The sequence below is a fragment of the Apus apus genome, chromosome 11 (genome assembly GCF_020740795.1).
Source record: "Apus apus isolate bApuApu2 chromosome 11, bApuApu2.pri.cur, whole genome shotgun sequence".
In the NCBI taxonomy this organism is placed as follows: domain Eukaryota; kingdom Metazoa; phylum Chordata; class Aves; order Apodiformes; family Apodidae; genus Apus; species Apus apus.
In genome coordinates, this window is record NC_067292.1 from 5,174,536 (window position 1) to 5,196,897 (window position 22,362).

Below are 22,362 nucleotides of genomic sequence, written 5' to 3' on the forward strand. Positions count from 1 at the left end.
CATACAGTGAAGTGCATCAGTGTAGACATAAATATCAGGTTTTTACACCTGGTTCTGTCTGCCTCATTTTCCTTCTATCCACAGTCCACAGTAATAACAAACATCACTGTGTTGCTTTTTTAATGATGTGTATTTGTTTTAACAGGTAGTTTATAAAGCAATCATCTTTCTGTATTTACTTAAGGTTACACAAATAACATGAGTTTTCTTAATGAGAAACAATTCAGTGACAGGTAGTGATTAATACAAATAATACTTTCATTCCTTCCCTAGGATAAACAACACACAGTTCTGAGAATGTGCTTCAGTGTCTGATTTTTTCATTTACTCCCTCAGTTCAGTCTTTAATGAATACTGAATGACATCTTCCCAAAAGTGATCTTGGTATTTATGGTTTGCCAAATCCCTGAATTTGCTACATTTGGTTTGGAAAACTAAGTAGTTAAATCTAATGAAAGCGAAATGACAAAGTTTGCAGCAATATGACAGTTAAGAGAGTGCTGGAATTGACATATACCATGACTTGCTTGGATTCTCTCTCTCCCTCCTGGCTAACTCTGGATGAACTGAGGTCCTGATGTTACCATATAAATATGTCTAAAGAGAACAAATATAGTAAGCCCACGGCATCTGTGCAAATGCATCTGCAACACACTTTTTACCTTCCAACTAACCTTAAAACTAACCCTTTACACAATTGCACAAACTGGGATGGAAGCCATTAATAAAATACTTGAAAAACATTGTATTCTAAACTTAATGTAAAAGTAAAAAACCCAGTCAATTATAGTACAAATATGTAGGGCTTCATAAACTTTGTGCTGTGATTTGGTGATCAAGTGCTTATATATGCAGAGTACAACACGCATCTTCCTTCACAGAAGATTCAGAGTCAAAATTACTTATTTAACAGGGCAATGTAATTGTCTGCTTACTAAAAAAATATCTAGGCCAAGTTAAAAGAGGGTAATTCTCTACAGTGCATAAATAAAGATCCTTATGTTCCCAGAAAACACATTCCAGCAGATCAACAAACTTCCAGAAAAGTTTGGAAGATTGTCTAACTACTTAATGATTTCCGAAATAAGTTCATGTCATCTCCTCTCTTTTGACCATGCGTATCTATGTAGACAATTTAAACTGTAATCTGTGATGCTCAAATGGTCTCTGTTAGTGTACAGTACAGAGCAGCAGACCCATTTCATGACATATCCTAGAAAAACTGTTCTTCATTACTATAAATTACAGGACTTGTACTGTTTGATGTGGTTTTTCATTGGAGGTCTTTGTCCCATGTTATCCCTGAGGGTGTTGGAAAAGTATGAGACAAAAGTGCCAAGGAAACATTTCTGAGGGAGATAAAGGCCATCTGATTCAATGTTTGTCTTTAAAAATTCATTATTGCCCTAACATCTTGTTGTTACCTTTGCTTTAAGAAATAATATATTTCATTAGTTGTAAATCTCTTGCTTGCTTTCATTTGTAACTGATTTCTGTTTCTCTTGTATTTGTATTTAATTTCTCAAAATCTGGTAATTGGAGCATTTGTTCCAGATGTATGAAAAATATGGCACCATATCTTCTGAAGCAGTCAATATTCAGGTTAGAAAAATAACAGTGGAAGGGATGCTGAGTCTCCCTCTTCAGAATGTGTCCCACAGTTTAAAACCAGAGGAGATCCAATCCACGTGCCAGCTATGAAAAATCCCAGCAGTAAAGTTGTGCAGTTACCTGGGAGGTCAAAGTGAAAGCAAAAGGGCCAGATACTCATAAAAATTAAAGGAAAGACACTCCTCATCTGCATTATATACAGGCAAAAAATCAAGTGACATCTTCCCAGGAATTTCAGTGTACACCCTTTTAATGTGAAGTTGCTGCTTGTTACAATCCCCCCTTTTTCTCTTTTTAAGCATATAAATTTTTAGTTGTCAACAATCTTCTCATAATCAGCAGAGGTGTTAAACTTGCTAAGGAAATCCTGAAAGTTCTGCATTTTCCTGGGAAAAAGCCTATTAATCAATCACCCTCATATTAAACATGGTTGCAAACCACCATGTTAGGTATTTGTATGCCTCCGACACATACATATGAAGACTTAGGACAGAACAAATAAATGCTGTAAAAATTCCTGCTGCTCCCTGTCGTTATGCCTGCATCATTGATCTTCCTCTCCTGACAGTAACACCAGCACAGCTTCCTGCTACGTGATTCCACGTTGCAGGTTTATATAGAAAGACAGAAGCCCCGTGCAAGTTAGTTGTATTTTACAGTAATAACATGGCAATTAGAAATCACTGCTATAAGTGGTGTTTTTACATTCCTAAGACTTTTCTGGACCCAGAATTTTGCCTGCCTAGCTACTTAGTTAAGTTACCTTCCCTGACATCCAGGTATTTTGAAGAAACCGAAACATAAGCCTTGCTCCATGCAAGCAACATGATTTCCTTGCTGTGTAAGGGATCTTCTGGCAGTAGGAGCGTGCCTTTATTATCAGTTTGGATCAAAGGAAGCCCTTGGCTGATAGCCTGCAGAAAAACAGCCAACCACAGCTTCCATGCGTACTCCTATCTCTAGTGATCTTATGCCATTTTTCTGGGAAGTCTCACCTTTCTCTGAAGTTCAGTCTCACCGGAACTGAAATTCTAGTCTGGTCTCTCAGTTGCTAATTTCTGGCTCTTTTGAAAACTGCCCTGGTGCCACATCTGTGCTTCCCCTCTTCATGCCACCTGTCCCTGTTGCCGACTCTACTAACAGAACCCACTCTTGTGCTCTTGTCTTCTCTCGTTTTGTTAACTGTAGCTTTCTCCTGGTCAGAACCTAACAGTGCTCAACTCTCCCAGTCTGATTGTGTCTGCCACTGTAACTTTAGGGATGTAATCTAAATCTTTTATTAGGATATTTAAGTGTATGTGTGTAAACAATACTGGTGGTGGAAGTGCCACAATCGTGGTTTTTGGAGCACACAGCAATAATAATGTACACATGAATCTTGCACTGGAAGAAGAGCATTTTTTAAGTAGACCAATGCTGTCCCTTGGGAAAGGACTGGAAAAGGAAAATGGACAGGTAACACAGGGACCAGGATAGCACTTCCTGGTCAACATGTGTAGTCTCTGTCCTTGTAGGCAATTACATCATAGAAACTCTTTTATATTGAATATGCTCATGATACAGAACATACTTCTGTCCCAGGCCTATTGTAGACAGGTTGCCCAGCAAACAGCTGGCTATTCTCAAATGTAATAATTTTGTAAGAAATATTGTAAGTTTTCATTTGGAAAGAAACAGTTTTCAGAGGTGCAAGAGAAGTGCACTAAAAAATAAAGGCATTCTTTGGCAGTAGGTTGAGGCAATCTTGACAATGTTGTTTATATGGAGGAAAAGTAGGATTTGTCCCTTTGAGGTCCAAGCGTGCACCCGTGTCATCAAAAGGACTTTTATGCAATGTGAGGGAGACATCTTTGGGTCTGTTCCTCTGTAAAAGGTTTAAATCCCTTTCACTTACAGACATTGATCAACTCAGACAACTTAGGTGGAAATCCAAACATGGCTTTCTGTTTATTTTAAAGCATAATAATGCATTTATCAAACACCCATTTTCTTCTGTAAAATACATCAGGTTGGATTTTAGTGGTCATATTTCTCAAGGAAAGCAAGAAGCAGGCCATAGCAAACTCTTGATGTCCTTTATCTTAAAAAGTGAAATCAGTTCTAAACACAACCTCTACAAACTTGCTGGAACAATTTATTTCAGGAGCAATCTGTTAGAATTCCATCTAGAACATTTGAATTTGATGATAAATGCTTACTTTTATTTCAGTACTAAAGTACAGCTGGTAATTTTTACTATACTGCTAAATTTGTTTTGCATGTTATAGCATACACTTTAAATTTAGAAACAACAGATATTTTCCTGATTTGTAGACCAACAAAGCAAAAAAGAATTGCTGCTCCTATTTACTATCATAAGAGAGATTTAAAGACACAGTCAATGTATGTTGTTAATCCAAGGGAACTGAGACAGGGATGAAGTTTGCTTTAAGTAGAACTGGTTTTGTACAGTCTATTTCTGTGACAGGCACAGATGACTAAAAGATGAATGATAAATCTAAATGCAAGGAGACAAAATATTTTGCTAAGCTCTACAAAGAGTTGGCTGTTTTGGAACATTTATGGCTCTCAGCTTTGTGATGCTGTGGGCTACCTCCTCAAATGTTTCTCTGACACGTTCAATGGGATGATACAGTTGTGTGTGTATGGGAAATGTGTGTGTTCATCAGAAAAAAAGAGTTTAGCCCAGCCTAGTAAGGAGACCTGAGTCTGTCTGTGTTTCCTTTACAGTGCTCCCAGTCAGCACTTACTCCCAGTTTACTTACAGACAAGTAAAATCAAGTAGGAATCCCTGGCCTTTAAACCTCGAGGTTTTTAACTTTTATTTTAAAAGCACTTTATAGGAACAGGAGCAGGACTTGAAGAGACTTCTAAGCAAACTAGTGTTTATGTGAACACATCCCAGTTCTTTCACTAAAACTGCCTGGAATTTGTTAAAATTTCTCAAGTTTCCAAACAGATGTGGAAATGTGTAACCAGTAGTTAAAAAATAAAAATATGACTATCACTAAAGGTGCTTTTCACCAACATTAAAGTAAGTCCAGAAATGCAGGAGGCAATTATTAATTGACATAAAAGCTGCACCTGAAATAATTGGAAAAAAAAAAAAAAATAATGCTGTGTGTTTTCCTTTATGTTCATTTGCAGTTTGTTCTCATTTACTTTGTTCAGTTCTAGCTTATTTTAGTGTTCTGTTGCACAGTTCACTTGGTCTTTTTCTCCACCATATGGACTTCATTCAGATTTAACTCAAGGCCAAGATTTCAGTTCAACACTTTTACATCCATCCCAAAGCTTAACCAGAAGTGAAGATTCCACATAAAAAAAATTACAAAGGTTCAGCTATAATACAGTATAAATAAATATTTGAGCTTCTCTGCTGTACTACCACTCAGTGACTCATTGCTTTACAAATGCTACTAGGACAACTGTCATAAAATAAACCACACGTTCTTGTGTGGTAGGTAGAAAAATATTTTCTTAGCCCTTTTACAGCAAAGTGAAGGACTAGTTTTTGGGGAGCTGTTTGTCACTTGGAGGCTTCCACAGATGCTGAGGACTTAGCATTTCAATGTGAGCATGAGTTGCAGCTGTTCAAAGTGGCTTTAGTGTGACTGAGGAGCACTGTCCAAGGGCAGCTTGCTGGCTTTGCAAAGCTTATGCACCATGGAGAAAATGAGAGACAACAGGATACTCCATGTTGAGGAGGCTACAAGGTGACATACTGGTCAGTCTAAGGGGCCATTGTACAACACACTCTCCTTACCAAAGTTTTTTAAGTGAATTTTGGTGATCCTTGAAAGAGTACAATATAACAGCTTTGCAGCTAATGTGCCCTCTGTTGAAATGATGGCTTGGTAAAACTAAAATCTAATCTCCATATTAGAAAACAGGTCAAATGGCCAAGTAGAGCATATACTACGTAGCTACTCCAGGATACAGGATGTGGAACAGCAATTTTTGAGTATGCTGTAAAGAACATCCAGTGACACGATTTGTTTTCTAGCTACTGTATACAGGGAGAGACAGGTATTTTTTAAATGATCAATACGTACCTGACAGAGCAGCAAGTTATACTGGATCTGTGTTATACTGGATCATTGCAAACAACTAGATAATTGCCCACATCTGTCTACAAACTGCTTTGTATCTGCACAAATCTGTACCCTTCTGAAACAGGACAATATCATCATCTGTTTGTGAAAAATTCAAGTGCTGATATTTATTTGAATGTATTTAGTCATGACACTATGGGAGTGCAAAACCTTAAAAGTAAGTCATATATCAAAGTTACACATGCTGCAAAAATTTAATAACCTACCTTTAAAAAAATTAATTTTTCAGTGCTGGGTTTTTTAAAAACTACATGCTATGGATTAAAAAAATCTAATTAAACAAATCAAAACAGAACACTTCAGGAATGTTTGGAAAGCAGGCATATAAAGCAGTTATCAAATGTAAGAAAGAGTTTAAATACTTTGAGTTTACTGGTTAGTGTATTTTTTAACATAGTAAAGTACATTTCAGTTTTTTTATCCAAAAGATTAGTATCCTTTGGATACACGTGCCTGAAAATATAAGAGGAGTTGGTTTTGCTGACCTGAGAAACCATACACTAGGCACAAGTGATTCACCATAAAATGTGTTGTGGGAAATGAAGTAAAAGCATTTTCTTCTTAACCCCAAACTTATTAAATAATTTGTTGAGTCTGTTGGGGTGTGTAAAAGAACTGCTGTCACTTCAGTGCAGAGAGAGAACCAAGACTTATGTGATCTTCTCAAACGAAATTCACAACTAGTGAATCAATTTCCACTAAAATAACCCAGTTCTGCATTCCAGAGATCAGGGAACTCCACAGGGTAAATTCAGTCAGTAGTTTGCATTAGTGGTACATGAGCTCACTGGTCCAGGGCAGCCGAGTATGAATGAGATTTTCATTCACTATTGAAAGAACAAAAGCTACACTTCCCTGTATTGTAATACTTCTGTTACCTACATGAAAGCTGTACATATTGACCTTCATTTTGAAGCCAAGTTTTTTGTGGACTCAGCTGTGGACAACCTGCCTGACTTTCCAGGCTTCCCTATGTGTGGAGGCAGAGGAGAGAGGCAGGGAGCTGGAGATGGACAGCAGGGCTTGCAGGGCTGTCCAGTGACTTCCCAAAGGCAAGGCCAGTAACATCCAGAGAAATTCCACTAGCAGCACAAAGGGATGGGATGAGATGAGCATGCAGCAGGGCTAAGGAAGTGCCTTAGAGCCTTCAGAGTAGAACAAGCAGTTTGAGATCAGGAATGATCTTGAAATCACTATACAAACTGCCTAGATCATACGTCTTTGTTGGTGAAGTGACTGCCTTAGCCATATGTCTCATGGGGGATGTACTACTTTCTTGAGCTACATACACACAAAAAATGAGCAGCACAGATCAATCATAAGGAAAGGTACAGCAACCCTGTTGTGTTCTAGTATGCTTTCATTTCCCTGAAAGACAGCAACAATCTCTTGCACCATGAGCATTCTGGAAAGTTGTGAATATTTTCACTTAAAGGCCAGACCCTCAGGTATGTTTTGGTTTTAGATACCTGAAAAGCTTTTCAAAAGGCTTCATAAAAAATGAAGGAATAAATAGTTTTATCAAATAGTGGGATATCATGAATTTTTTAATATATATGAATTATTTTCCTTTAAGTGACAGTAGAACCTAGCATATCAGACATTTCCCTAATTAACTGAGTCAAAAGCTATGGATTTTGTCTTAGCAGAAGTCACAGAGCATTACACCACTGATAGATTCTGATATGTTGTTTAAACAGTGCTATACTCATAGCTATGCACAACCAAATCTCTCCAGGGCTGTAACAAGCAAGGTCAACTGGGTTAGTTGAAGTTCTGTTTTTCAAATGCCTTTTATAAAAATATTTAGCCTAAGGGCTTTTCATTTTCTTGGTATATCTACCATATTTCTCAGCTTTTGGTATTAAGGCACACTTAAACACAATAATTTTATAAATGTAATTTTTTAGTTTTTGAGTGTTCCAAAGTAGATTGTCCAAGAATATGTAATTTACAATACATGTCCATTAATGAAACTGTACTGCAGCCAGAAAATATGTCTAATAGTACTTTTAAAATGATACCAGCTCATTACCTTGTGTCATTTTTAGGTTTCTATGGTGAATGTTTTTTTCTGCAGAGGAGGCCTGAGAGCTTACTGGCTGTCTGAGTCTTTCCTCCAATGCATTTTCAGTCCTAACCACTATGGGAGATAGGTCTTAGAAATTCTTTCCTGAAGTAACCTTTAGCTTTAGGAGGAGACAGTGAGAACCCTGCTTATTGTTAGCCAGAGTCTGATCCGGTTATCCATTTCTTTATCTGACAGTGATTTTATGACATGGCTGACTGTGAAGAGGAGTTGATAGCTGTGACTGTAGAATTAATAACTTAGAAGATCTCCTTCCACCCTGCTTTTTGCTGCAATGAATTTTGCCCTTTGAAGGTCAGTGTCCATACAGCACATGAAATGAATCCTTGCCATTCATGTTTTACAAGAACAATATTAACGTTCATAAACATTTCAGCTTTAACCATGTGATGAGTTTGGTTAAAAAAAAAAGCCAACTCCTTATCCTCTGTGGGTATTTACTTCATAAAGCAAATCAGTTTTTTTCTACATGAGTAGGGACCTCCTGGACTTCTACGAACATCTGTGAAATGGTGACCTGGGGCAGAGAAAGACATTTGCAGTAGGATGTCATTTCAGCTCCATCCAGAGAAGTCTGATCAACTTGATGCTGAAAACAGCTGCTAAAGCAAGGTTGCTGATGTGGCTGGAATTGGTGCAACGTAGCACTGGTGCCGTTTTTTAGAGCTCCATAGTGTACACAGCTCAAAGGTCAGACTGAGAGCACTGCTCTGCAGGTCTGAGAACTCCAAAGAAAGCCTCAGTCCTATATAGGATTTATTAAGCTCATTAAAATAACACCCAGTCCTAAATGAGCCACAGCTTTACTTCCTCTCTGTTGTGGCTCTTGAAACTCAGAGAGTGACTCCCCCACACAATAGCAGCGAGAAGCCACAGATCGAAAGCAGCTGCCACCATGTTTGCAAAGGGGAACGTGCTCCTAAGGCTGCAGTTTCTGTCCCAGAAGTGCTGCAGCTACCAGTACACCCCATCCAGAGATGTCTCTGTTTGAGTCAGAGGTTCAACTAACCTTCTCAGAAATGGAGCTAAAGACTAGTCACTTTAAAAGAAAATAATAATTAAAAAAAGCACCAAAACTGACAGTAAAACAGCCTCGGTTCACCCCGTCTCCCTCAGTTACTCTGCATATGTCACTGCAAAGCCCGATTACACTGCTGGTTAATCAGAGGAGGAATGAAAAGGTAGGTCTTTCTATCAGTAGTTCTGCGAGATCTAAGGCTTATCATGCAGCTCCTCGGCTAACCCTCAGGCTTACTACTCAAGTACTTTTCAAATCTTGAATAAGTGATGTATGAAATACTAAATATCTGTAGGCAATCCCCAGATATCCCCTCAATGCCTGTGAAAGTATGTGCACTTAAATACACATCCAAAACATACCTTTGTGATTCTCACTATTAAACAGCATTCTCAGTGTCTAACCCTGCACTTGGAAAGATCAACTGCCATTAGACTGCAACTTTTGATTACTAGAGATGCTTGTGATCTTGGAATGGCTGCCTTTTGGTGGTGACAAGAGCAACTGCAGCTGGACATGAAGTAAGAAAGATGTTTAGGGAAAGTTCTTTTAGAGCTGTTCTGAGCTGCACAAAAACCTAGAATTACTAAGGGAATCCAGAAATTTTACAGAAGTGTTATGTTAAGGCAGAAATAATTTCAGTTACCTAAGGAGTTCTGCCTTGTGTCTTAGGGATAAAACAGAATTAACGAATGCTGTCCTTGATTTGTGAACTGTACTTTGGACACATATCTTGAGACCGTTTGCATATCCAAAATAAAATAGTCATTTACACACCTTAATTGATCAGTAAGAACAACTTTTTTCCTTGTATACTAAATAGGCTACAAGAGCAGCAATTCAAAGGAGGGGAGGAAAATCATGGGACACATAGAAGGTTCAGTTCATGTTAAAAGAAGATCTGCCTTTGTCTTCTAAACACAGCAGTTTGACAGTGGTCTTTGATAGGATTGGATGAAGCACAAAAAAATAACAGCAGCACAGTTGTAGAACAATTCTAATCACAGCCCAGAGTAGCTTGTCAATGAGTGGTAGCCAGGCACTCACTGCAGAGCTTCCAAGAGTGAGAAATGTGTTATCACTGGCACTCACTAGAAATACTGTAAGTAGTGTCATGTTACAAAGTCAGAGCATGGGATGGTCAAACAGTGCAGGAAAAAGTTTTGGCATCCTTTGTGGTGCTCTTGACAAGGTTAGGGGACACGTTATTGGACTGGGAGAGACAGAAGCCTTCTACCAGTTCCTCTAGCAATTTCTTGAAGCTTTCTGGGGCAGCAAGAACAACAGTTAATACAAGATTTTGGAGTACAACAGGCAGTCCATGTGTTGAGCCATGCTATTCTTTGATGGAAGCACATTCAATCAATCAGTGTAACAAAAGACTGATGAGAATAATAATCCAAAGGCTGTGATGTCTACAACGAAAAAAAAAAGGGTGTCTTCCTTGGAGCTTGACATTTTTGTTACTTTGATCTACTTGACAAATGCCATACAAGATACTGGTTGCATAGGCCTTAGTCAGCAGGGATGAGATGACAAGGCCACCTTGGCAATCCTTTTTAATCTGTCATCTGATGCATGTGCATGCCAGTGCATGGGAAAGGCACTGCAAGTCATTTGCTGCTGGTAAGGCAACAGGGAAGATGGCAGGAGGGCAGTGGACGAGTCTCCTTCCAAAGGTCTTTGCTGAGGGAGGACACAGGGTACTCCTTACTGCTGTCAGGTCACACGGGCAGCCTGCCCGCTGCCTACTCTGATGGTGTATTTATACTTCAGCTTCCCTAAAGGTACTAACACATCAGGAGTATGTACAAAACAGCAGGTTCTAAACCAAATGAGAGTCAGAGGAAGGAGCTGATCCAAATCACCTGGGTTCTGACACCACTGCTCAGCCCTGTGATGCCAATGTTCCTCTGAGAGACTCATGATTCCCACAGTTAATTGACGATCACCATTCTTGACACCCAGAGGCAAAAAAACATGCAGCAGTGAGAAGGCCATAAAAGCTGGCCAAGGGCCTCACCCTTTTTGTTTTACTAAGAAATATGAGTGTTTCTGTGGGTCTAAAGTAACAGAGATGCTATTTCCCCGTATATGTAAAAATACATTATCAAACATAGCTTTCTCTTGGGTTTCTGTTACATCTTTTGTGTATCATCAGTGCATAGATGAGTAGGGCTTCTATTGTAGATAAGACATTATCAGGCCATAAAGGTAAGTCATGGGAACGTTCAGTGTTACCAAGTTTTGCAGTCTAAATTGTCTCTTTTTTATTTAATTGTGTGCCCCACACTTTGGTTTTATATATAAAGACAGAAGAGCAGTCATTTTGCATTTTGCTGGCAAAAACCAAAAAGAAATACAATTAACAATTCACCTCTGCTGTTGCCAAAAAGCTGAAGCTGATAACTATTGCTTCGTTCAGTTCTGTGTTACTTTTATCACTGATTTGGTGCATTTTTGCTGAGTATACCAATACTGTATACTATTTTGTATTCATCTGCATATTAGGTATATAATAGTGACTGCTTTGACAAAACATTTTCAAGTTCCTTATCACCTCAACCATCTCCTTTTCTGACTGTTACAGCACATCGGTTCTGATATTTCAGCACAGAAGAAAATTATGAACCAGTGGTACTGTTTAATTACACAAGAGAGAAAGCTTCTTTTCAACTTTTCACATTTTTGGTTGTGAAAAGCTTGAGTCTGTGTCCCCAGACTCTATTACAGTTGAGCTTCCCATTTCTGCAGTCAAATAATGAAGTATTAATTGCCTCTTACCAACCAGTATTTATTCCTTCAACAACTTTCATGCTATTTCCTTTGGAGTCAAGTGGAGGCATTTTAGTACCTAAAAGTATCTTTTCCCCAATAACATCTAGTACTTAATTTGGGATTCAGAAAGTCTCCATCCTCCTCCATGTATGGATTTTGATACTTGAGTCATATTCCTATTTAATTCGAAGCTCTACTGTTACGTTGTACCATTGCTGAACCTAAAAGGTTGCTATTTCCTCTGCCTAGGTAGATACAAGTTCAATCATTTCTCATCAAAGGTCTTCTCACCATGTGTCATCCTAAATTCATGCATTTGCACTGGAGTTTGCACTATTCCTCCCTTGCATTAATCACCAAAAAACCTTTGTGATCAACATCCTTGCAGTTTAAGAGACTCAGAATCCATTTCTGAGCCTAGGAAACATTAATGTGCATTCACTCTCCAAATGAACTGTATTTAGCAAGAATTCCCCAGCATCTCTCCTATTGGGACTTCCTGTGCTAGAACACCTGAAACTTATCACAAAAAGATTTCTGAAAGACAAATTCATCACATTTATGACTGTGATAATGTGATTTTATATTTTGCTAATTAGTCCCTTCTCCAAAAAAAGGAAATTATTTAATGATTTCAAAAATACTGTTAGAACAAATTTCAACCATGTAACATTTCAAGTGAAGTCCATTAGCATAGTCAAACAAATTTTATAATCTTTTTCTCTTCCTAAAAAATGATGTAAAGTCACACTTTCTTTTGTCGTATCTAGTAAGATACATAAGCAAAGCTCTCCTTTGCAGTTAGTTTGACATCTGAGAACAGTTTACAATACCACTGCTCATTGCAGTGACTGCAAAGTGATGTAAAGAACAGTTAATTTTGTTTGCGTGAAAGAATTTGGCAAGTTGAGCTGGTCAGTTAGAAATGAGACTGTTTATATTTCATTATAGCAATAATCACCATTACTGGAAAAAAACAAAACAACAACACAGGAGCAGCTTGATGGTTTTGTTAGAAGTTAGTGGCTTTTGAATGTATATTCAGGTAAGGCCTTTAAAGATTGCTAAACGTGTATTAACAGCCCTGTGCAGCATTAAGGAAGCCTATGAAGACCATCCAAAAATGTAAATACAGACAAGCTGTGGATAAAACCTTTTAGATGCTGAAGTGCTTTTCTCACAGAAGTAGGAGACAGCTGATTTTGTTATATCACATTAATATATATTTCCAATAATATTGACTCGATTCATGCATTTACTCTAAATGTTTTCTTGTTTATCTCTTTTACCTGGTTATTATCCAGAGCTATGGCAATGAGCCCAAACTTCATTTTTATTATGCATGTTTTAAGCAATGTTGTTACTTCACCACCTCTTCCCTTCTACTCTTTTGTTTGCTTCTACCACCTGTTGCATCTCATTGGAAGTAGGATCTCTATAACAGAAACAAAGTTTTTCTGTGTTGGAAACTGAACCCACTATTCTGATTTCTCCTTTAATTTGTAAGGATACTAACTGACAATGTTGACCAATTAGAAGACCAGAATACAACTTGTAAGGTATGTTTGTGGTCTCTGCAGACTGTATCAACAACTTAGTCAATACCTGTGTTTGTTTAATGACTGTACTAAGTACAAAACTAAGAACTGCCATATGAGGTCAGACTACAGGTCCATGTAGCTTCACATGTTGTATATTCTAATAGAAATTATTATTGCATTTGTAAAGTGATGCCCTTGCTCTACCCTCCTAGCTTCTGGTGATTAGCAGTTTACAGATTTTTCTTGCTGAAAGCTATAAAGGGAACTCTCCTCCAAGAAGCTGTTTCACCATTCTTTGAAAACATTTACAGTTCTGACTTCCAAGATTTAAATACAGTGAAGAAGTACTTCCTTTGTCATAGTCACTTGCCTAATAATTTCATTTACTGCATGCTTTTTCTTGTGCAATGAGAAATAGCATTAATCACTGGATGAACTAATAATTTCCTACTTGTCTTTTCCATAATATTCACATCTTCCTTGATCACTTCTTCTGTCAGCCAGGAAGTTCTCACAAGGTGTCTTTCCACTGACAGCTATTCCATACCGTGCAACAACCTGTTGGCCCTTCCCTGCATTGTTTTGCATTCTTCTCGAGGTGGGTACATTCCTGTGGATGTTGCAGCACAGCAGTGTTCCCCAGTGACATGTTGCTGATCATCTTCCATTTCATTCTCAATGGCTTTTTTAACAACACCTCAAATTCTCTTGGCCTGAGGTTTACCTCTGATAAGCAGTCGTCTGGTCCCATGGACGGGACACCCATTACGAGCTGGCACATTTCTGGTTTTGTTCTGTCTGAAGGAAGGGAAGTCACTGCTCTGTCCAAGACATCTCCGTGGTGCAGAGGGAGGTGTGGTATATGGGGTTTGCAGGGAGATTCACTTCAAACGCATGCACCTGATACATCGTAGAATACTAATGTAGACACACCCAAAACTTTTCACAATGATTCCAAGATCTCTCCTGAATAATAACCGCTTCTCAGGGCTCATTGTTATGCATGTATAGTCAGGATTATCTTTCCTTTGATCATTAGCTTGCATTCATAAACACCTATTTCAGCTGTTCTCAGCCAGCTCTTTGCTGTGAAACCTTCCTTGACAATGCTAATAATAATCTCTAAGTTATCAGCAGTAAATGCAATTATTTTCAAATGATTCTTTTGCACAACAAAGGTCCCAATACTGATGTTTGGACACTCTACCACAACCACCCTTCATTTCTTCCTCTCTGAACCAGGTAGTCCAAGAGTTGACCAACCTTTCTGGACCACAGCTTTGTTTCATTAGCAGTCACTCCTGTAGGGTCTTACTGGAATATTTTTTTGAAAATCCATTTCTACCAGCCAGAGCCATTTTATCCACATATACTAACAGTTCTGTGAGATGTGACTTTCCTCTGAAAATTCATGTTAGCTCTTCTCCAAACCAAGACATGTTCACACATACTTGCTGATTCTATTTCCTTTTATAGGAGCTACTAATATGCGTGCAATGGAGCTCAGACTTAGTGGTGTGTCCCTTGTATCCTTCTTAATCCATTGGATGCTGAGCACATGTAAGTGATTACATTATTATAAGATGATTTCAAATAAACCCCACAAAATCTAAATAAATGCAGCAAAGTACCTTATAGAAGAAAATATCCTCATTGTTCCTCATTTGCCCCTTTGAAGGAATTGGCAGTGAGTTTTGTGGGTGGTCTGTGGGAAATATAGCAAAGTCCAAGTGGGGCAACTGCTGTTTTCAAAGAAAAGTGTGTTTCTGACAGATGTTTCCAATACTGGTTTTGCTTTAGTGTTTTGTTGTAGTCTATTGATCTTGCCACTACCTATTTCCCCTTCTTTGGTAAACCACGTGAAGAATCATTTTTTCTTATGCAGGTCAATCATATCAACTTATTGTGAAAGTTTTTAGAGACCTACTAGATTTGTAACAACATTTTATAAAATTACTGATAATGAGACAGCATTGAAATAGTACTGGAATCTACATTTTCTCTGCATAATAGAAGAAAACAGATTTTCCTTCAGCTTTACAATATTACCAGTCTGAAGTTTTGATAATAAACAGACTGTGACATGGTTATTCAACAGGACAAAAGGATGATTTTCCTTCTGTGAAAACCAGGATATTCTTATTTGCATGAATGTACAGCAAACCAGCATTCACATACCCCACTACTAGTTACCCTACATTGCAGATATTTCACTTTTTTTTTTTTTATATAGATTATATTGTTCTAATAGTATAAACACAAGGAACAGTTAACTATTTAATTTTAACTTTTAGCCAGTGTCACTACATGTGCTGTAGAAATTGCCTGAAAAATACATGGCTAAGGAGGAACAACAAAAAGGGATTGCACTGATGAAAATTTACAGAGCCAGGAAACTGTAATACTGCTAAAAGTCAAATGAATGGACAAAGAAATGCTGTTTACAACATAGCTGGCCATCACAATTACTCCATTGATTTAGAAAAAAATAATTAGCCAATTTCTTTCAGAATTAGACCACATTTATATTTTGCCATTATTTGAAGCATCTTTCTCTAAATATTTTAACTTTCAGAAACAACTACTAAACAGTTCATTGCTGGATTTTAATTTTGAATCAAAGATCAACCCGAAGCACAGTGCTGCATGTCATTCAGAAAGCGTTGTAAAATAATCTATGTAATTTTAATCTTTGGATAGGTAGGAACACTGAACCTGGATGACAAAGGGAAGCTTGTCCAGTTGAGAGTCTTTGGTAGTGGGAAAGTCTTCAGTGAAGGTGTTGAAGCTTTAGAGCGATACAGAGTATGTTTTCAGTAGCCCTTCCAAGCAGGAGTATGTTTATGACATGCATCTTGACGAAAACTACACTTGATCCAGATAAAACCCTTCATCAAGATTGTAACAAGATGGTAACACGCGTAAGAAATCAGTATCCCAAAATGTGCCAAGCAGTTTACAATGTAACAAGGAAGTTGGAATCCTGGTAACAGAGTGACGTTGTAGGTAAACAGGACAGTCATTACGTGCATTGTAATGTTCCAGATGCGCTGGACGCTGGGACTTCTTAGTAAGATAATGAATGTTGCTGGAGTTACCCAGTTACACTTTTAAAACTCGGTATCTTTAATTTAGAGAACTACAAAACCTGAGCAGAAGGGACCTCAGGTTAACTCTTTGCTATTGGCTTTATACCTCAGTTAATCTATTGTCCAGATGACTGCCCAGTTTGGGATTAAAGAATACTGTCTGCACTGCAAATCACACCTAATTTGGAACAGAGTCCTGAAAAATGTCATCAGGCAGCAAGATTTCTAGATTTCTACTGACTGAGGGTAATATTGCTCACAGGTGACATTATTCCGACAACAGTTGTCTGCTAAAAACTGATTTTGATAATAGATCAATGACAATGTATACACAAATAGCTGATTCTTCAAAATAGTTGTTAGTAAAGCATTTCCACATAAATAAATAAATAATTATAAAAGATGCTTAGTTGGTGGGAACAAGCCCTGTATCACTGAAATCAGCACTGCACCCACAGCTTGCCATTTTTGCAAGAAGAACTGCAGAAGGAGCAGGTGCCCGACTCTTTTCTAAGCTCCCAAGACCCTACTTCAAGTCAGTGTTGTCTGCTTGTGAAATCAGTCTTGTTCCTTTAACACGGAACTGTTGTATCAATAGATATTATTATTTCTTAACGTAAATAATTTATTTAAAGATACCATCTTCTTACAAGTTACCTCTTAGAAGATACTGTGTAAAATACTCTACAGATTTCTGCTTTCCAGTTCAAGAAGCTGGTTAAAGGAAACATCTCTCCTAAGAAAAGACTCATTGAAAGAGATGCCAGGTGGAAAGCCAGAATGCTTAAAAATGTGCACTTCCTCACTTTGTAAAATAAAGATTATTTTCTAAACTCTGCACCTGCAAACCAAACCCAGCATCCAAAAGTTCAGCTGTGTTCTCTCCAATTTGCATGTCTCCACATGTAATAAGGATTCAGTAGGCCAAACAGTGCCACTATTATCTTCAAGTTTTGACTTTGCTGGTACCTGAGTGCAGGTATAAATGGGAGATGTTGTAACTCATCTGGAAATACATTGTCTTGCTCTTGAATCACATCAGCTAAAATAAACTGCAGCTCATTCTTACACAGTGGCATAAATTTAATTGAAAGCTGTCACTATGGTGGACAAGCCTGCTATCCATGGGCCCTGTGTCATTTGACTGAGAAGATGCCATTTTTTAAATGTCACTCTTCCACCCAGAGCAACACTTCAATGCAAAATAGGCTGAGTTTTAAAGACTAATTTTATTATTGTGATCCAGGAATACGTGCATGTGACAGTCAAAGATTTAGCTATAACCTTCAGATCACTTATCTAAGGTGTTGTAATATAATCTGACACAATGTTAAAATAAGACTTTAGATGTCAGCATCATCACCCCTGAACGTCTAATTTTGTTTATTGTATATAAACCCCCCAAATATTAAATAAAATAAAAAGGAAAAGCATCAAAGTCAGCTTCATGACCATCTCCACAATCCTGATAACCAATTCATATATGCACCAATAAAGTGGAATTTTATTGCAGTAAAAGGGATCCTCTGTGCTTGGAAAAATAAAGTTAGGTGCACTTTTCATATTGAGGTTTTTTCCCCACTAAAGTCATCTCATATATTTTGAATACCAGAGCCTTTGTGAGGGAACTACTTGGGATCAGAAAATGTGAGAACTAAATTCTACATGGAAAACAAAAAATATTCCCTCAAATTATGACAACAACTTTAATGTGAATCAACAAACTTGGTATTTAAGCGTAAATACATTAACCTTTCTGTTTGTTACCCAGACTAATGAGGATTTCCTATCAATGCATCCAACAGTGCACTTGAATCATAAAGCAAGATAGGGCTGCCTCAGTGAAGGCCACTGTGAATACCCTTTTGTCAGTCTTTTATTTTCAGTTTGTTATTTCTAAGGAATATGCACCATAGATCTTTAATGAGTGTTCTTTTGCTTCTACAATAAATGGGTTTCACAGTCCTAAAAGAAACATAATAGGAGGTATTTCAGGCCATTTCTAAGTAGAAAAAGACACCTAGTTAACCAAACACTGAGGTTATTTTGTCTGCGATCTTATTTTGCTTTAATATAAAGATTTTAATTAAATTTATTTTTAATTTGAAAAGGTTGAAAAGTCTTTTAAAATAACATGACAGTAGAAAACCAATCAACTGACAGGATAAATATGCACATCGATTTCTAAAACTTAAATTTTATTCTTAAGTTTCTTGAGTGCCACCAAAATATCAGAAGTTAGTAAAGGTAACAGACTGTACTTTTCAATGGGCTTTATCGCGGCTCCAAGATCATAATTGTCTTTAACAAAAATAATTTCGCTGATGAAAATAATTTGCTGAAGTTCAGTTAGAACCCTTGAAGGCCTCAGATGCTACCAACGGAGTCAAAGAAGAATCAGGACTGTTGTACACCTTTGGGCTGTCAGCACAAGTCCCAAATTATTTACACTTAATAGCCCCAAAGTATTTCAAGCTAAAATCCTGAAACTGTTTAATGATCATCCTGCCATCCACAAAACATTTTACTTGTTCAGGAGGACAGAAAAGAATGATGTATCCAAGCAAGAACAGAGGTGTCATCTGTGAAGGCAGAAAGCACTTCATCTCACGTGCCAACTGGTGTGGGACACAACAGCTGTAAGAGCTCCTTTCTTTTGACTTCCTTTGATGTGGTTGGTCTTCTGGGATGGAAAGGAGCAGGGAGGCAAAGCTGAGTCATTTTTTACATGAAGCTACATCTACACACTTGCTACCTATTAGACATACACACTCTTCAGCTTTCTAGATGCTTCTTCTGACCTTTGTCACACAGAACTTCACAGTGGAGATGTAAAATGTAGATGGATTGATAATCTAAGCCCTCCAAATGCTTTTTCCCACATATCTGGCACGGAGATGAAGATTCAACACCACGGCCAGCAGAGAAGCTCATATTCCAGGCACCTCACAGAACAAGAAATGAATAGTCATACTTCCACTTACCTGTTCTGGTGGATACAATTCCTTCATATTATACACTGATAAGCAAAAGTGGTTCAAATGGAGTAACAAAGAAAGGAAGTGATTCAGAGACTTTGAACCACAGCACTAACAATTCACATTCATCAATGCAAATGCCTGCAAAGCGACTGGGCCTAAAATTGACTGCAAACTGGGATCTAAGTCAGCTCTCTCACAGAACACCTCCAAGCCAGGTCAGTGCTTGAGCAACACCACTCATATCCCACACGGTAGCACCCAGTGCAAGCCCACAGCCACCAGCCAAAGAGGGCTGTCTTATAACCACACCAAGCTCATGGAAAAGCAGAGTTTGTTAATGATGAGTAGGAGTTAACCAGTATGGAGTTAAACCAGTATGGCTACCACTAGCCCAAGAGGTATTAGTTTTATTTCTTTCTATAATTAATCAAAACATCTAAATAAAACTTAGACAAAACCAGGCAAAGATCCTCTACACCTCCCAGAAATTACTAGTACAAAATTGTATCACTAACTTTTTTGGGTCACAGTTGTCCTTCACAGAACTCCCACTGGCTAAGCCAGAGTCACAGCAGCAACACCAGGGACATGCAGTGTCCTTAAAGTTGCAGAGCAATATGACAGGTATCGTAAAACATTGGGGAAAAGGCCAACTATTCAAATCATCATGTACTTCTAATAATTTAACACCACACAGGAGAGCATTCAGCGCCGTTCACTTGAAAGGAGGCCTGTGTCCCACTCAGCAAAATTAAGTTCTAACAGAGAGCACTGTCATCCCTTAACTATGACCTTTGTTAAAGACTTTGAAAGACCATGACAAAATAAAAACTGTCTACATGAAAACTGTCAGATCCTCCACTTTTTGCACTTAAGAAGATCATCAAGATCATCAAATGGAAAGGCCAACCATGTTCAACCAGCGACAGCAGCAATTCCACACCTGAGCAAGTCCTGAGGTTGAGCCGTGCCTCATCATCAGCACACAGTTCCAACTGGAAGGCGACTGTTTCTGTCCTAGCCCTCAAACTGTGTCCTCTAAACAACCGCAGCACAAACGGCCATTTCACCAAGAAACGTGGAGCCTGAGGAGATAGTCCAGAGCAAGAACTGGTGTAGGACTCCGGTCTTGTTTGGTTTTTTTAGATGGCAGACTTCCACCCGGGTTCCACTGACTGGAGCTGGATATTTAAAACACCTGGGTCCAGCCTTTCTTATTTGTCATTTCTGCTTTCTCCCGTCTTCTTCTCTGGCATGGGAAGAGCGGCTAGACTCGTGCTCAGCTCGGCCATTAGAACTGGGTGCCTGAGGTCAAAATTTGGCTGGGTCTCGCCAACGGCCTGCCAGCTCCTTTTTCTCCCCTTCCCTCCGACCTGGAAACCGGGCGGCCGTCGCCCGGCGCATCGCCGCTCTCCCCTCCGCCGCGCCCGGGGTGCCCCGCACGCCGGGGCCGGGCCGCCCGCCCCACCTCGCCCCCCGGGCCGCCCGGCCTCGCCGGAGCGGGGCCCCCGCCAAACTTTGGAGCCCGCCCGGGTGCGGGGGGCGCGGGGCGGCGCGGCCCCCCCAGCGCCGGCCCGGCCACCGCCCCCGCCGCCCCCGCAGCACCCCGGGCGTGAGGTGAAGCAACCTGGCGCCGGCTCCTGCACTTTGCACAGCGGGCGCAGAGCCGCCTCCATCCCTGCGCCTCCCGGCAGCGCTAAGGCGCATTTTTTCGCACTAATCTGCACATTCAGCACGTCCAGAGCTCCTATGACTTTACCTGGACTTTCTCCACTCTCCGGGCTCATCACACTGCGATCGCCTCCCCATCCTACCGCTAACTCTCGCTCTCCTTCACTCCTTCCTCCTCTCTTGCAAGGCCTGCTAAGATCAAGCCCGATGGAAAGTAGAGAGAGAAAGAGAAAGAGAGAGGCAGAGGGAAGGGAGGGGAGCCGCTCCATCCCTCCCTCCCCCCCACCCCGGCACACACGCCAGCCCTTTCCCCCCCACCCCAGCCCTTCCCTCGGCGATTTCCTCCGCTCTTCGGCAACTAAGAGGGCTCCGCGGAGCGGCTCCCGAACGCCCCAGCGCTGCCCGCCCCGGCGCCCCGGCCGGCTCCCCCCGCGCCGCCCTCCCGCCCCGCGGCCCCCGCTACCTCGTAAAGGTCCCCTGAAGCCATGCTGGGTTGCGGGACTGGTCTCCTCCGCGCCGTCTCCCTCTCTCCACCTCTCCCGCTCCCCCACTCGCTCTCTCTGTTGAGTAAACTGTGTTTTGCAGAATGACAGGCTTTGGGGCTGGCTGTGCGCAGAATCAGAGGCGAGGAGAGGCAGAGGCAGGCGGCGGGGCTGGCGTAACCAGCAGCAGCAGCAGCAGCAGCAGCTCGGGCGCACAGCGCCGGGAGCCGCGTCTCCCCCGCGGCGGCGGGGCCGGCGCCCCCCCCCCCCCTCCCCTTCCTCACAGCCCGCCCGCCCGCCGCCCGCCTCCCCGCCCCGGGGGGTGGAACGGGGACCGGGGAGCGGGACGGGTTCCCCCCCGGCACCCTCCGGCAGGGAAAGTCCCGGGGCCGCTCGGAGGGCGGCCTCCTCCTCTTCTTCTTCTTCTCCCCTACCCCTCCAAACCCCCTCTCCCGCCCCGCTCCGGGCTAGGAAGGCTTCAAACTCTTTCCTCAGCCGAAATAAATAAATAAATAAAGATAATAATAATAAAAAATAAATAGAGGGGGGTGGGGGTGGGGGGGGGGAAGGAGCGGCCGCGCGGCGGGGCGGGCCGTGCCGCCCGCCCAAGGTCACCGCGGCGAGAGGCGGGCGCGGGGCCGGCTCCCCCGCCGCCGGGCTCGGGCGGCCCTGCCGGGCACCCTCCCGCCCCCCCGGCCACCTTCCCGCCCCCCCCGGCGCCGCATGGCCGCCCCACCCACCCCATGGCCATCGCCGAGGAAAGGGATGTGGCGGGATCCCTTCCGCCAGCCCTTTGAGAAGGGGCGGCCTGGGGTAGGTGGCGAGGTTTTTTGGGGCCACCCCTGGCCTCCGCTGGCACCCCCTCTGCCCGGCACCGAGAGGCCTCTCTTGCTCCCTCACAGCCATTTTGCAAATTAGCCAGTCCTCTCCAGGAAATGGAGGCCACCAACCTCCCGCCACCTGGTCTTCTCGTGGAGGTGTGGTGGA

At 40.9% G+C, this 22,362-nt stretch overlaps 1 protein-coding gene across 1 annotated transcript in view; it reads right to left on the reverse strand.

The window, feature by feature from the left end:
* The window catches only part of CDYL2 (chromodomain Y like 2), a 53,969-nt gene extending 32,345 nt beyond the window's left edge, over window positions 1-21,624 (reverse strand). Inside the window, exon 1 of the mRNA XM_051629530.1 lies at window positions 21,357-21,624. Within this exon, the coding sequence (XP_051485490.1) occupies window positions 21,357-21,380 (24 nt within the window). The 5' untranslated portion in view covers window positions 21,381-21,624. The remainder of the gene's footprint in view (window positions 1-21,356) is intronic.
* Between the last annotated feature and the right edge of the window lie 738 nt (window positions 21,625-22,362).